The 16,522-nt window shown below is 39.9% G+C and overlaps 1 protein-coding gene across 1 annotated transcript in view; it reads left to right on the top strand.

Annotated features, from left to right (window-relative positions):
* LOC112161926 (cGMP-dependent protein kinase 2) overlaps window positions 1–16,522 on the top strand; it is a gene marked incomplete in the record, with an annotated part of 23,059 nt that overhangs the window by 789 nt on the left and 5,748 nt on the right. Inside the window, 12 exon segments of the mRNA XM_024297481.2 lie at window positions 598–711; window positions 1,969–2,074; window positions 4,176–4,239; window positions 4,912–4,989; window positions 5,489–5,583; window positions 7,461–7,529; window positions 8,122–8,220; window positions 8,483–8,630; window positions 10,112–10,248; window positions 11,440–11,529; window positions 13,900–14,041; window positions 16,122–16,285. Of these exon segments, the coding sequence (XP_024153249.1) occupies window positions 598–711; window positions 1,969–2,074; window positions 4,176–4,239; window positions 4,912–4,989; window positions 5,489–5,583; window positions 7,461–7,529; window positions 8,122–8,220; window positions 8,483–8,630; window positions 10,112–10,248; window positions 11,440–11,529; window positions 13,900–14,041; window positions 16,122–16,285 (1,306 nt within the window).

The raw sequence follows: 16,522 nt of genomic DNA, 5'->3' as shown, positions 1-16,522 counted from the left end.
TGATAGCATAGCCTCTTTGTCCTTCTTCATGAAAGCCACCTTCTAAATCATAAATTTGAGCCAAAGCCCAAAAAGGAAACTGTCCCCATCAAGAGTTTGATTTGCCAAATGGTGCCGCTCCATGCACCTTCAAGCAATGCGTCTGAGAAAAGAATCTTTAAACACCAACGAGACTTCAACTTTTGTTCCAAGAACACTAAAAATAAATGTCACAGATATAACTGTCCTTAAGATAAGCATGTTTTGTGGAGAAACAACACTGGGGATTTGAAATTTTGCAGCGCAAAATGAAGCTCTTGTTTCATTAGTTGGATAAAAAACTTTGAATAACTGTTTTCTAATTTAATTAAATGAGTTAAAAAGTTTAGTGAACACTGCTAAACCTGAACAGCTGATGAACCAGAAATGCAAAGCTACAAGGTAGACTACAAAAAGGTCTAAAAGTCTGCACTACCTAGAAAGTATTTACATCAATCTGGATGTTAGTATATGCTGCTTCAACCAAAATATGTTTAGTAAATACTTGTGTTTTCTTTTCTTTTTTTTTTGCATTAGAGGATGAGAGTGTCTGAGTTCTTTTGTATCTTGGTCCTATAGAGGGTTTGCTGGAGGTCATTCAGAACGGAAAACTGCTGGGGGAGATGCGTCCTGGCACCGCCTTTGGAGAACTCGCCATTTTGTACAACTGTAAAAGGACTGCTACTGTCAAAGGTGAGGAATGCATATGGTTTTTACGCATACAAATATTCATTACATAGTGTTCTTGTTGCAATGGTTTGTCGGAATCCTTAAGGTGCATTCACACCAAACATGATTCGCGAGGCGAAGCCGGCCAGTTTAAATGTTAAGTCAATGGTATAGGCGCACTCTGGGGGGCGGTTTGAGCAACTGGCACGGCCTGATGGTCTGGCAGCAGCTCAATTCGAGCGACGCGGTGCAAATCAGGCGGCACAGCCAAATTGTAAATTTTTGAAGTTTGACAGGTCGCCGCATCTCATCTGCCAATCAGGAACTCAGCTTTGCACACGTGACATTTTCAGTGATTTTCGCTCCCGCGGCGAAGCAAAATATGGCTCAATATGCCACCAGACAGAGAGCCGTTGTAGGGTGTAGAGGCTGTCGGCTCAGACCTCATTGAAACATTAAAAAAAAGAAAAAGGTCTCCTTATTTTATTTTTACTCCCTCTGGTCAACATGAAACAGTCAGCCTTCAAGCTCAGCCACAGAGACACAGAAACACTGCAGAAGCAGCTGTCATACAGACACAGATAAAAGTATTTTATAATAAAAAATATTTTATTAATAATCTTAATAACCCAAACATGGAGACATAATTACAGATGTTTTTCTAGAACTAATAAAAACTAATAAATAAACCTGATTTCTCAACATCATCTGTCTTCATACAATCTAACAGAGATATCCACAGACACCGTTTCTTACAGCATCATCCTAAAGCATTAGCTGGTAGCTCCTCCCACACATGGCTGCGGCGTCAAACTCAGGAACACATTTTTTAATAGGCAACAACCAGCGAATTTGTCACATGGCAAAAGAGGGGCGGGACATGCGGATTTGTCGCGTAAATTGCATTCGGTGTGAATGCTTTACACTAATTACGAGCAGCAGAGCTAAGGTTTTTAATTTTTGATGTGTATCAGATGGTTGGTGCGTACTTTTTAAAGATTGGTATGTTAAGTTAGTTTCAACCTGTTGTTATTTTAAGGTGTGTGTGTCTAAATTGTATTTTTTTTGGATTTTGTAATTTTTGTACATGTGAATACACATTTGCAGGTATACACAGCAACACACAAATGTATTGTATGAGTTACAAATAAAGAATTACACACACAAACCAAATGGGACTTTGTTCTCCCCTTACTAAAACACCTAGTTTGAAATTGCCCTTAACTAACCTCCAGTGTCCCGACAGAGCAGCTGGTTATTAATCTCTTCACCATTCTTCAGCTGTGTTACAGTCTCATATCTGGGCCCTGGAACGTCAGACTTTCCAGACTATCATGATGCGGACCACACAAGCCAGACATGAGGAGTACTTCAGTTTTCTGCGCAGGTACCAAAGCACTCGTAGCTGGAAGACAACACATGACATTAAAGTTGCTGCACAGATAAGAGTCACTGGCTTTCATATGCTTTGCAAGAAGGTTTGACTTCGAGTTAATCATCCTGATGAACTGTAAGTGAATCAGGAGCAGACAAAAAAAAGTGACGTCTAAAATGGGCTGTGGGGATCACAAGCGTCCTTCCATTCTAATGCAGCCATTTGAAAACAAATGGATCCATAAACGGGCTGCACGGTGGCGCAGTGGTTAGCGCTCTCGCCTCACAGCGAGAAGGCCCCGGTTCAAATCCCGGCTGGGACCTTTCTGTGTGGAGTTTGCATGTTCTCCCCGTGCATGCGTGGGTTTTCACCGGGGACTCCGGCTTCCTCCCACCGTCCAAAAACATGCTTCATAGGTTCATTGGTGACTCTAAATTGCCCCTAGGTGTGAATGTGAGAGTGGATGTGTGTGTGATTGAGGCCCTGTGACAGACTGGCGACCTGTCCAGGGTGTACCCCGCCTTCGCCCATCAGTAGCCGGGATAGGCTCCGGCACCCCGCGACCCCGAAAGGGAAGAAGCGGTTAAGAAAATGGATGGATGGATGGATCCATAAACGTCTTTGTTTTCCTGGAATCTGGATCAAACCTGTATGACTGGATAGCTGGATATTGTTCACCATTTTTCTTGCACTGGTAACATTTCTAATAAACTACTGCCTCACTGCAGAAACTACGTCCTAAAAATGATTTTGATTTTGTCTAAAAAGCAGATAATCATAACTAAAAGACCACTGGGAATGTCAGGAATGGTGGTGAAGGACCCAAACGCAGGAGACAAGACTTGGTGGCAGAAACATAAACATTTACTAAATCAACTTAAACATGACAAAACCGAAGCACAGGATCATGACAGGGAACGCTTTGAAAATACATCAAAGGATGAACAGAGTGAGACTTTTAACCTAAAATGATATTTCAAGCTCCTAATTGTTGCCGTAAAGTAAATTTTAAAAAACAAGATCTATTTGGGCATGTGCAAACAGAAAACTTTATTTGCTGATGATTTTTGTCAGTTTAGTTGTTTTTTATCCATCCATCCATCTTCTTCTGCTTATCTGGGACCGCGTCACGGGGACAGCAGTCTAAGCAAAGTTACCCAGACTTCCCTCTCCCCGGCCACTTCCTCCAGCACCTCTGGGGGGACCCCGAGGCGTTCCTAGGGCAGCCAAGAGAAGTAGTTTCACCAGAGTGTCCCAGAACTTCTGCCCTGTGAGACATGCCCAAACACCTCTCCAGGGAGGTGTCCAAGAAGCATCTGGACCACATGCTTGAGCCACCTCAACTGGTTCCTCTTTGATGTGGAGGAGAAGCGGCTCTACTCTGAGCTCTCTCTGGGTGACTGAGCTTGTCACTCTATCTCTAAGGGAGCGCCCAGCCACCCTCCGGAAAAAACTCATTTCAGCCACTTGTAGTCGGGATCTCGTTCTTTCAGTCATGATCCAGAGCTCATGACCATAGGTGAGTACTGGAACGAAGATCGACCAGTAAAGTGAGAGCTTTGATTTTTGGCTCAGCTCTCTTTTCACCACAACGTGCCGGTACAGCAACCGCATAATGGCGGCCACAGCACCAATCCATCTCCACCCCAGTGTCCTCAGCCTCTGCTTCCTCAAGAGAAGGCGTGTCAGTAGGATTGAGGAGATCCTCAAAGTATTCCTCCCACCGCCTGACAATTTCCCCTGTTGAACTCAGCCTGCACTAAAAATGGTGCCTGGAGAAAACTGCTTTCCCCTCCAGAGGCGCTGGATGGTTTTCTAGAACCTCTGAGGCCAACCGATAGTCCTTCTCCATGGCCTCACCAAACTCCTCCCCAGGCCAAATTTTTGCCTCCAAAACAGCCCGGGCCGTATCTCTCTTAGACTGCTGGTTCCTTTCTGCTGCCTCTGGAGTCCCACAAGCCAGCCAGGCCTGAAAGGTCTCCTTCTTCAGCTTGAGAGCATTGTTGTTTTTCATGAAAGGTGAAAAAAAAGTAATTGTAACACCCACATTAAATAGAAAAGGATTCATAAAGTGTGTTACACATTTGCACTGATGAGTCTGTTTCTTTCGTAGTGTATCTCTGCTCAAACAACTGCCTGAAGAGAAACTGGGAAGGATTGTTGATTGTCTGGAAGTGGTGAGTCCTTTCCTTAACATCAACACTTTTGTCTAGTAAAAACTGCTGACACACTCCAGCCTCATGAGGTCTAGACTTGTCTTGCATTAGGAGGAACCAGGGCCAATCGCACCAGCATATGGTCTCACAAGGGGTCTGAGATTCTCATCTTGGTACCTAAAGGCAGTCAGGCTACCTTTGCCAAACCGGTCATGTTGGCCGATGGTGCAGCAGCAGAATGTTCTCCACGGCATCTCCAGACTCTGTCACATCTGTCACATGTCCTTCCAATAAACCTGCTTTCATCTGTGAAGACTACAGGGCACCAGTGGAAAATTTGCCAATCTCTGTGTTCTCTAGCAAATGCAAAGCCTCTTGAACGGTTTTGGGCTGTAAGCACAACTCCCACCAGTGGACGCTTCATACCGCCCTCATGGAGTCTGTTTCTAACAGTTTGAGCAGACGTGCACATCTGTGACCTGCTAGAGGTCATTTTGCAGGGGCCATTATTTCCACCATTGTCTGTTCCACTCACACAAGAGCATGTGAAACTGATTGTCAGTCAGTGTTGCTTCCTAATTGGACAGTCTGATTACACAGAAATGTGATTGGCGTGGAGTAACATTTTTTAGATGTCTTTATTTGAGCAGTGCATAATAATACTTCATAGTAACTGAGTTTCTTTTGTTACAGGACTATTTTGAGAAAGGGGAGTACATTATTCGAGAGGGAGAAGAAGGCAACACGTTCTTCATCATTGCAAAAGGAGAGGTATGACATTACATGACAAATGTTTCAAGCGGATGGAAAACACAACCATTGAATTTAATGAGCTCCATCTCTATAAAATATTAATTAAATCATGTATTTTAATCAGTTTCGGTTTCATTTAACATAGCAATACTTGACAATAGGTTAGAGAACAATAAAAACAATTCAAACTAGTTTTACCAAAAAACAAGTCTGCTTTTTACTTTTTAATTTAGCATGCATATTTACAAATGACAATATTTTTAGTCTTCCATTGAATCTTTTGATAAAATATACCAGTTTTAAGTAATTGCTCATGTGTTGCATAAAACAGAAGGTTGGGTTATTGCATGCAACATTTTGATTTGTTTTTACTTAAGTTTAAATTTGGAAATGAATAAAACTGGGGTTTTATTTAGCATGATTTGATACTTCATAAGCATTTGTGTCTCCACTGCAATTTGTACATGAAGATGCTGCTTGATTCTGATGTAATCTCATAAAATGTTATAAAATGTAGGTCACAGTCACTCAGAGCTCAGAGGGATTTACTGAACCTCAAGAAATTAAGACCTTAGGAGTCGGTGACTACTTTGGAGAAAGAGCTCTCATCAGGTACAAATAATAACTAAAGACACATTCTTTTTTATCCATTACAAGTTGTTTGTTTCATACTTCCATGAATCAAAGTGTTGGTATTTTTCTTTTGATTATAGAAAAATCCACAATAGTCCCCAAAGTAACTTTAATTTTACAAATAATAAATCACAATTTGCTGTAATCCAACCATTGGAAATCTAAAAAATTATTTTTGAAATAGCTAATCAATGACATTGGTCTGGACAAATTCAGTACCACACAATATTTATTTTCAAATGAAATTGGAAACACAGGGACATGCTACGTTGTGCCGTCCAAACTAAAAGTAGAAGTATCTGTAAATAAGAAACAGTCAGTATGTATATATCAGGGGTCTGCAACCTTCAACATATAAGGAGCCAATCAGGTCGATTTCTCACCAACCACAACTTAGTGGGAGCCACAAATTCTTACAAAAATAAGACTCTCCTTTGTATTTAGGTTATTTTTACTATTATGATAAATAACAATTATTGTTTTTTGTGCAATAACAAAACAAATATTACAAAAAAAAACAGCTTTTTTCTAATTGTTTATTTTTGACATGACTCCCTTTCAAAATAAAAGACAAGATCATCTCACTGCAGTAAAATGTTGGTGAGCAGTGACTAAAAAGAATATATATTTGAAAGATGTTTGTGGAAGTTCCTAAACTTAGCTATCTAGCATTGATTAGGAGCTAATTAGCAATCTTTACGGTGTTTTTTGGACTATACAGCACAATTAAAACATTTGAAAAAGTTAAATTTATCATCCACCATGTGTGAATTCTGGTTGTACTTTCTGACCTTGAGTTTGGTAGTGCACGGCAGTCTGTCAAAATGTTTTAGTATTTAATATGACATTTCGCTTGATTGGAGCATTATGGAAACCATAGTCAGGGCAGTAATGTTTGTGAATGACTTGAATAAAGTTTAACTGTTTTTTTTATAAATGTGCCTCACAGTCAGAAAAATATACAACTTTTTAAATATTTCAATTTTCTTCCACCAAAGAGCTACTAAGGAGGGTCCATGAGCCGCACGTGTCTCTGGAGCTGCAGGTTGCAGACCCCTGCTCTATAGAAAACATGACAAGTTGTCACAATGTTGTTTGGTAACTGTCACAAACAGGCAGACAGCCGGATCCACGTGCAGCAGGTTTATTAATAGTCCACAGAATAAGCAGAGTCAGACAGGCAGAGGTCATACACGGGCATGGGATCATCCGAGGCGAGAGAGAAGGGGAGTCAGAGTCCAGGCGAGGGGCAGGCGGCAGGCGGCAGGCGGCAGGCGGCAGGCGGCAGGCAATCAGACGCTCAGAGATGCAGGCAGGGTGGCACAAACAAAGCTTCGCGGAGAGTGAAGTGTGGAGCCAGACTATAAGCTGAGGAGGTGATGAGGTGATGGGGAGGTGAACAGCTGAGCTGATGAGTCCAGGAGATGGCAGGTGGTGAGCTCAGAACTCTGGTGAGCGCTCCCTCTGGTGACTGGAGACGGTAGCAGCAGGTTGCTCCATGACAGTAACATGGCATCACCCAGAAATAATAGAAGGGAGTTTTCATCTAGACAGAATGTTTTCTCCAAAGGTCATTTGACCATTTTCAAACTGCACACAGGCAAAAGGCCAGTTTATTTGCAGAGCACATTTTATGGACAAAGACAAATCAATGTTACTTAAATAAAACATTTAAAAGAAAAAAATCTACATACTCTATTATTAATATCATTATGGCTCCAACTGGATCTTTTTTTTTTTAGCAAAAACCTTTTTCGTGTGTTTGTAATGATTGCAGTGAGATTGATGAAAGTATGACATGTTTTTATTTTAATATAAATCTTACATTTCCTTTTCTCCTCTGGGTGGGTCCACAGTGAAGACGTGCGCTCTGCCAACATCGTTTGCAATGAGAATGACACACAATGCCTGGTGGTGGACAGAGAGTGAGTATTATTGCATGTTTGTGGTGATGCTGTGTACAGCTGGAATCATGTAATCCAGCTTTTACAGGTTTAGATTGGTCATTTCAAAGCTGAAAAAGAAAAAAAAATTAAATCAGTTGACAAAATTGTTGAATAAAGCATTAACATTTTCAATTGTTGCACAATAAATTGACAGCATAACAGCATTTATTTGTTAAATTGTGCACTCAGTTTAAGTGTTTACATTTAGGTTTTAGTTATTTTATGTTTAGAAATACATATTTAAATTATGATTGGTTTGTTCTTTACTATTATCATGGTTGTTTAAAACATTTAATTTTAAATAAACCAGTTTGTTGTTGAAACCACTGTTTCTTCAAACTTCAGATTCCATATTTATAGGCATTCATAGATATTTTTACAAAACTTTTTAAAACCATTTGACTGCCTACCTGAGCAGGTAAAGGCTATAAAGCGTAATTTTCAATCGGAGTGATCCTTGAAAAACACAAAACCTAAAACAAAGTTATGAGCCATGTTTTAAAGTTACTGCATGCATGGTCATTTTTAAACAGAAGTTAAAGACATTTCTCTTCTGCTCTTTCTCTCTCAGTAATTTCAACCAAATGGTGGGAACGTATGAGGAACTTCAGACTTATCTGAAGGAATATGTGGGAGAACTTTCCAGAAGCGACGAGAGGAGAAACTTTCTGTGAGTGCAGGAATGCTGCAAAACTTTATGTTTGTTTATTAACGAGTCAATCTGTTTGCTTATCAACACAATACTTGTACCGATTTTAAAAACTCAAAGTTTTCTCTGTTTGTTTCCAGTCCAGTAAAGAAAGAATACTGTCTCATTCAAAAACTACAACACTCAACAAACATTATCTTATATTAAAACATGTGATTATTGCTGTTTTATAGAATAGTGAATTATTATAGAAGAACAATAAATCTCCCATATTCTCTCTTAGACCGCACTCTCAGCAGAGCAGCTCTCCAGAAGCTCAGGAGTTAAGCAGACTGAGGGAGAGGATCACTCGCATTCCTGCAAATCAGCCTTTCCAAGAACTTCAAGTCATAGCGACACTGGGCGTGGGAGGATTTGGACGAGTCGAACTGGTGAGATGCGGCAACATGGTAATAGTTATTAAGATGTCAACTGACATTTCCCTCCTTAAAAATAGAGATATTGCAGGAAAACATTTTCTTTTTTTCTTGCTTTTGCTATAATTTGTTAAACTCTTTGGCAGTGAGCACAGTGAGCAAAGAATATCCGTGAACCCAAAGCTTATCTAACTAACCAAAGACATTCTTCAGTAGTGAAAAATAAGACTTTGGTGAAGATGTGAAGAAAAGCAGCTTTCAGGTAGATGTAAGGTATAGTTACCTCTCTGGATATGGAGGAAGAGTCCTATTCTGAGTTCCTCCCCATTGACAGAGCTTCTCATTGCAGATGCTTTGATTTGGGATTTGATGCTTTTCCTAATGACACAAAGTTCATGGTGAGGGTGGAAACGTAGATTGACCATTAAATCGAGAGCTTTGCCTCTTTACTTAATGCTTTCTTCACTACAATTGACACCAATTGAGTAACTCCATACTTGTCAGTCTTACTCTTCATCATTCCCTCACTCGTGAACAAGACCCAACCTCCCTCCAAGATACTTAAACTCCTCCACTTGGGGCAGGAGGCATTCACTTACTTGAAGAGGACAAACTACGTTTGTCCAGTTGAGAACTATGATCTCTAACTTGGAGATCCTAATTCTCATCAAGATTTGACTAGGAACCGCTCCAGTGCTCAGTGAAGATCCTGATTCAATGTAGAGAGCAAAACATAATCTGCAAAAAGCAGATATGAAATCCTGTGGTCTTCTTACTATATTCTACCCACCCTGTTATAGTATATTTAAATTAAACTGATCCACATTGACAGGATGGTAATGGAGAACCAACCAGACATTGTAGTGGTGGATAAAGAACAGAGGAAAGCTGTTTGGTGGATGTGGCAGTACCAAGTGGTGATAACATCAAGAAGAAGGAACTTGAGAAACTGGAGAAAGCTTGGAAAGTGAAAGTGATAGCACTCGACTGGAGGAGTGGCTACAGCAGATCCTTGGAAAGACTTTAGACATCTCAGTCCAGAAAAGCGCAATGCTAGGAACAACTAAGACACTGCACAGGACCCTCAAACCTTTAGTAGAGGACCCGAGCTTGGAGGGGAATCCACCCGCGGAGGGTGAGAGGGGCAGTTTATATATTTGTGATGGAGGATTCCATGCCAAATCCAGCACCCTGGGACTATATCCAGCATGAAACATCCAAGATGCATGAATATGTCAAGCTCAAGGCCCCAACCGACAGAGTGTTCAGTGAATGTCTCAGACAATGAAGATCAGAGGATGTGATGCTGGAGGACAGAGCCTCATGGGAGGACAATCCCCTGCATGGGATGTACAATAACTGAAGTGACTGAGATAAAGAAGTCCTACCGATGACTAGAGGGTTCTGGCGCGTGGGACAGCACAGAAGTAGGACAGATTATTCTGAGAGTCTTAAATATATTTGGTTTGATAGTTTGTCACTCTGCTGTTTCTCAGGTGAAACTAAAGAATGAAGACACCACATTTGCTTTAAAATGTATTAAAAAGAAACACGTGGTGGATACCAGACAACAGCAGCACATCTACTCTGAAAAAAAGATCCTTCAACAAACAAGCTCGACATTTATCATCAGGTTGGAACACACTACAGCATGACACTTTGGCTATATTTAAAATAAACCACAGCCATCTCAGCACATTACTTGTGTGCAGTATTCTAACCTCTGACAGTGAGTGTTCTTAGTGCAATAGAGGGTAAAGAAAGTCAACAGAACTGCTCCACAGACCTCATGTGTCCTCTTGAGTTGGAGAAAAGAGGAGCTACATTAAGGTCGGTGTTGCCAAGGGTCTGGAAAGTAAATGCTGCTGACCTAAATCGAAACTTTTCTCTAAGATTTATCTGGACTTTGACTTTAAGGAACAAAAACTGGTGTGAGCAGTTTGTTGACAAAGGAAAGTTCAACCGAAAGGCCACTCTTCCTTTTAACCCAGCTACATCACAGCCTTCACTCAGTTTGCCCTCTAGTCTTTTTAGCAATAAAATATTGTTCAAAAGGTTAAGATTTTAATGCTGTGAAATTTGACAGTTGAGTTACTTAAATAGTAATACCATCTTAACACTCAAATGTGACTTTCACACACCTACCTGTGTGGCAGCTGTGGCTCTGTCCTTTTTAACTCTTAATCCAACTGAACCTTATTTCTTATTTTCTCAGTGCGTCCACTTTTATAGTTTTAAATTTCTCAGTATTTAAGCTTTAAGCATTTTATGTAGGGCTGTGAACATTAACGCACGCGATTAATCAAAAAGAATAATGTGTTAATATGTATCAACACAAACTAATCAAAGAAACAATCCTTCGCTTTAACTTGGCGACGTGCGTTAAAACATTTCGTCAGGTATCATCCCACTTATACCATGGTCACTAAAATTTTTATAACTTTAATCTTGGTTTTTTTGGTTTAGATCCCTTTTTCACTATTTAATCCATGGTCCGGTGCCATATTGTGAGAATATATTGTGATTAATAGTGATTAATCACAACACAAACGTGCGATTAATCTGATCTTTTTTTGTAATCGATTGACCGCACTAATTGAAAATAAATGTTCTAAATGTAGAGTTTTGTGTGTGATTTCATATTGGGATTATTCACTGATTCACAGATATCATCTTTAATTAGTTATATTTTTTAATCGATTCCCGGCCCTAATTTTATGACAAACATACAATGTAACACTCTAGTTTTATTCCATTCTCATGGTGAATACTTTAATTAGTTTGAGAGGATTAACATGTCCTCGTGGCTTTGTCTGGATTCCAGATTATTTCGGACATTTCGTGACAGCAAGTACGTCTACATGCTGCTGGAAGTTTGTCTGGGTGGAGAGCTGTGGACTGTGCTGCGGGACATGTGAGTGTTGGTCCTTTTACACAACTCCAGGCCTCGTGGGCCGCATTCCTGTATGTTTTCCAACATCCGCTGCTCTGGAATGTTCTGATTGGCTGGACAAGACCAGGTAATCAGTCATGAGTAGAGCTTGGATATCTGGAAATCATGCAGACACTGCGGCCCTCGAGGCCTGGAGTTACCTATCCCTGTTTTACACCATTGGTTCAACAAATTGTAGTGTTTAGAGTTCATATAAGATGGCAGTAACTTGACAATAAACTGTCTCTTAGTGTTCATACATGTTTTTTAGACTGCTGCATCACCTTGGTGAAACATGTGTCACCCTTGTGCGATCCCAGGCATGTTTACATTAATTATCTGGATCCACTAGACAGAGGGCTGAACTTTTTTTTCAAGGATTCTTTTATCTTCACTGGAGTCCGTGGCAGACATGAAGTCCTGTCCACTTTAGTCTCGGGAGGGATCGCACATCAGTGTAAGGGTGGGGTCATCTGGACCCTATAAGAGAGCACGAGGGTGAAGGTTTTCTGTAAGATTGAAGTTGTCAGACTGAGTAAAATGCACTGGAATCAAGTCCCTGATATTCTGGAGGGAGGTAGATGAGGGGATCCAGGCTATCTCTAAAGGACATGATTGGAGCCGATTTTAACAGGTGGGTAAGAAAACAGGTCAGGATGAAAGTACATTTGGTGTTTGGAACAGAAATACAGAAGCATAGATGAGAGTGGACTTTGCTAAAACAATAGAAAGGTTCGTTTTTGTTTTTGTTTTAACCATTATCTAACCAGGAAAAAAACCTCATTGAGATCTTCTGATCTCGTTTTTAAGGGAGTCCTGGTCAATAGACAAAAATTACACGCACCCAAGACAGGTCATAGAATTAAAATATGTTAAAAAATAAATAAATGTGATGAAATAAAACCGAATAAGGCAAAGTAACTAATTTAAAACAGTTACAGGTTAGTGAATTTGTTTCCAGGTCCTTTATAATAATGTCAAACTGAGACAAAGTTATGAGCTTTGAAAGCTGAATTGTTTTTTGTAGAAAAAAGCCATCTGTCCTTTTTCTGTCGGGACGGACAGCAGGTACACGCCCTGAGACCGGAGAGTATGAGGTTCATCTGATCTGCACTGCAAAGCCAGACTCAAATATGAAGGAAGAAGTCAGAGGAATCCCAGGTATATAAATTTGGACCAGTGTGAACCTGCGAACAGCTAAAGCAGGCCAGCCAACTCAAGAATACAATCCACAGCGATGAGTTCGAGTGCCACAATTTGTTATGAAACGTGAAGAGGCATGAAAAACCGAATCCAGTGTACGCAGAGCCTTGACTGGGGCTTGTGTGTATAAAACATCCCCATAATCTAAGACGGGAAGAAATGTTGCAGCAACAAGTCTTTTTCTTGCATGAGCAGAAAAACAAAGCTTGTTTCTGAAGTAGAAACTCCGTTTTAGGTGCAAACATGCGGCTTCAAAGATAATGAATCATCAGTTAAAATTCCCAAATACTTGAAAGTATTTACAACTTCAATAACTGAGTCATCTGGAGCAGATATAGGAGAGATGTTTTTCTGTTTGTCTTTCTGGGTGGAAAATAGCATCGCTTTAGTTTTATTTGTGTTTAAAGAAAGATTCGATTAAGAAAAGTTTTGATAAACAGCTGTAAATGCTAACTGGAATAGGTTTGTGGCTTCAGTGAGTGAAGCTGCAAAAAATATAAAATCATGTCATCGGCATAAAAATGATAACTTGCATCACTTACATTTTGTCTTATGTTATTTATATATATTGTAAAAAGGAGAGGACCCAGAACAGACCCTTGTGGCACACCACGAGTGAGTGACCAGAACATCAGAAAACTGGTCCTTCCATTCAACTCTTTGGGTTCTTTCAGTGAGATGATTGGAGATCCAGCCAACCGCTGGCTTTGAGAGTCCAATATTTTCTAACCTTCTCAGATGGTAACTCTATTTTTAAGTGTGTTATGTTCATTCTGTTTGCTCTTCCTCACCTATAAGACAATTTGTTTTAAATGTGCAAATGATTATTGTTTGGTGGCATGGTTACAAAAAGACAAGGATACCTTCTGTACAGCAGCATGCTGGGTTGCTTTAAAGTTGCTTTACATTTACTTGTGTATTTTTGATAAGATCGTGTTCTTTGACTCTAAAAGGTCATTCAACCCCTGCTCACACTGTTTGGCATGTTTGCCTCTTTAAAATTGAAAAGGTGTGTTTTTCTTCCCTTTGTACTTTGTATGTTATTGGAGATAAAGTTAAGGTCGACCTTTTGTTAAGGTTAAAGTCTTTAACATAAAAACCCATTAAATTGTGTTTTGTATTTCATAATTTATCCTTTCAACCCTTTAGGAGTTGCTTTGAAGAGCCAACTGCCAGGTTTTGCATTGGCTGTGTCCTGGAAGCCTTTGATTATCTCCACAGTTTGGGTATAGTGTACAGAGACCTGAAGCCTGAGAATCTTCTGCTGGATGCTGAGGGTTATGTCAAAATGGTGAGCCCTCTGTTTCGGTGTCAGTTAGTTATTCCTGCATCCAACTGGACATTTTGTTTAGTTGTTTGTTTTACAAATTAAACAAAGCTACATAACGTTTTTTTGTCTATCAGGTGATTAATATAAATGGTTTGAAATTTGATTACATCAATGATTTTAATGATCCTTAACAGCCTGATTTTGTTAATATTTGATATTAAGTCCTGAACCGGATATTGATAATTCATGTAGAGAAAATGGTCGAGTCGGGGTGGGATTATATAAATTCGCTTCCTTACACTCCCTTTCAAGTGATCTACTCGTGATTTATTAGGTGATATTTCATTTATTATGACCTGATTGCTTGAAATAAACCATTTCATTCATTCATTCATTCATTCATTCATTCATTCAATCATTCATCATTCAAGTACAGACCCTTTCCAAAAAATGAGAATGTCACGAAAAGTGGATTCATTTAATTCCATTCAAACAATAATACTTTCATAGAATATAGATTCAAAGCCCACCATTTAATTGATTTCAAGTATTTATTTGTTTATTCTCACGTGAACTGGAGTTCCAGCTCATAAAACCCACAATAGTCTTCCAGGTCCTGCTGGAAGATGAAATCTGCATCTCCATCCAGATCCTCAGCAGAAGGAATCATGAAGAACATTCTGCTAGACTGTTGCAGTGATCTTGGTCTGAAGAAAGCAGAGTTTACCAACATCAGTGCTGGATATTTCAGTCCAGATCACGACTGAGTGTGGAGATTTCCATCTGGACCTCAGCAGTTTGGGTTCTGCTCCTCACCAGACTTGGACTGGTGAACACGCTTTACTGTCATCAGTAAACAGAACCTTGGACCATTGTTCAACAGTCCAGTCCTTCTTCGCCTTGGTCCAGTTGGGACGTTTCCTCCGTTGGTTCAGGCTCAGAAGTGTCTTGACCCGATAAACTCGACAGTTGTAGTTCATCTCCAGAATTCCTCTGAATGTGGAGGTTTCTGAGGCTGTTCCTCCACCTCCCTCCACTCTCGCTGCTAGTTTAAAGATTCTTGGATCCTTTTGTAATCGGCTGAAGTCAACAGTCGTCACTTTTACTGCTGCATCTTCTCCTGACACCATTTGTCCTTCCATCAGACTTTCTGTTTCTGGGTAGTTGTCAAGTTTGAAGGCTTCTCCATATTTAACCCAAATGAGACAACTGAACCAAACTGAACCAGTTTAATGACACCTGAGGAACACTCGCTTCCAGTTCAGTAGATGATTAGTGGAAGAAACATTCATGTCTTTCAGATTTCTCCACAGTTGTCTAATTTTCTGAAATCCTCGGTTTCTGAAATTTCATGGGTTTTATGAGCAGGAACCCCAGTAAAGATACACAAATAAATACTTGAAATCAAATAAACAGTAGAACCTGAATCTATATTCTATGGAAGGTTATTTTTTGAGTGGAATTCTACAAAGAGTACGCTTTTCCATGATTATTCTGTTTTATGTCTTAGAAATGATCTGTATGTTAAAGGATGTTAGTTTGCATGGAAGCAGGTCTTGAGATGAGACTGTTTACATTTTACCCTTAACTCCAAAATGTTGTTGCATCTGATGTCTACTGCAATCAAATAACGTCTGCAATAGTCTACAAGACTTCTACACCTTTGGCTCACTTCCTGTGAGAAAACAGTTAGAACAGCTTTAATAGATCAAATTAAATCCTTCAAAATTAACTAATTTCGACAATGAATCAAATCGGCCACCGCAAATTATGATATGAATCAAATCATTAAAAATAATAGTTACACCCCTACTTTTTAGGATTCGGATCAGAGCTGACTGAAGGCCACTTCACAATATTTGACTTTAGCCTGCCTTGAGGACTTTTAGCTGAGGATTTTGGGTCATATTCTTGTTGAAAGATCACTGACCTGAACTAAGACCAAGGTTTCTGACACAAGCTGATAATTTTGCTCCTGAATGCTTTATTATCTTGTTTCTATGCTCCATGTTCAGTGTGGTGGAAACCGTCTCATCAAACAGCACAGTAACTGCTTTTCATCCTCAGTTCTTTTTAACATCTCTGCTTATTCATTTTTTAGGCAGACTTTGGATTTGCAAAGCAAATTGGTATTGGAAGAAAAACCTGGACTTTTTGTGGGACTCCAGAATATGTGGCACCAGAAGTTATCATGAACAAAGGCCACGACTTCGGAGCTGACTGCTGGTCTCTGGGAATCCTGGTATTTGAACTGCTAACCGGCAAGTAAGTTGATTCTCTGAACGTCTCATCCTGTCAAGTCTTTGTATAAACCCTGATAAAAACTAAATAATGATGTAAAGATATTAATTGATGTAAAAACACTCATACCAACCTTTGTAGAATCTCTCTTCACCGAGTCGCTTTAGTTACACTAAAAGCCAGTGGCGGGCCGTGCATTTCACACCTAGGCCTTCAGTAGTGCTCCATCTGAATCAATCCAACCCTCATTAACTATTTTAT

Source organism: Oryzias melastigma, linkage group LG15 (genome assembly GCF_002922805.2).
Source record: "Oryzias melastigma strain HK-1 linkage group LG15, ASM292280v2, whole genome shotgun sequence".
NCBI classification, from domain to species: domain Eukaryota; kingdom Metazoa; phylum Chordata; class Actinopteri; order Beloniformes; family Adrianichthyidae; genus Oryzias; species Oryzias melastigma.
Note: the sequence above shows the minus strand (reverse complement) of the source record. Positions and strands in the feature narration are given on the sequence as shown.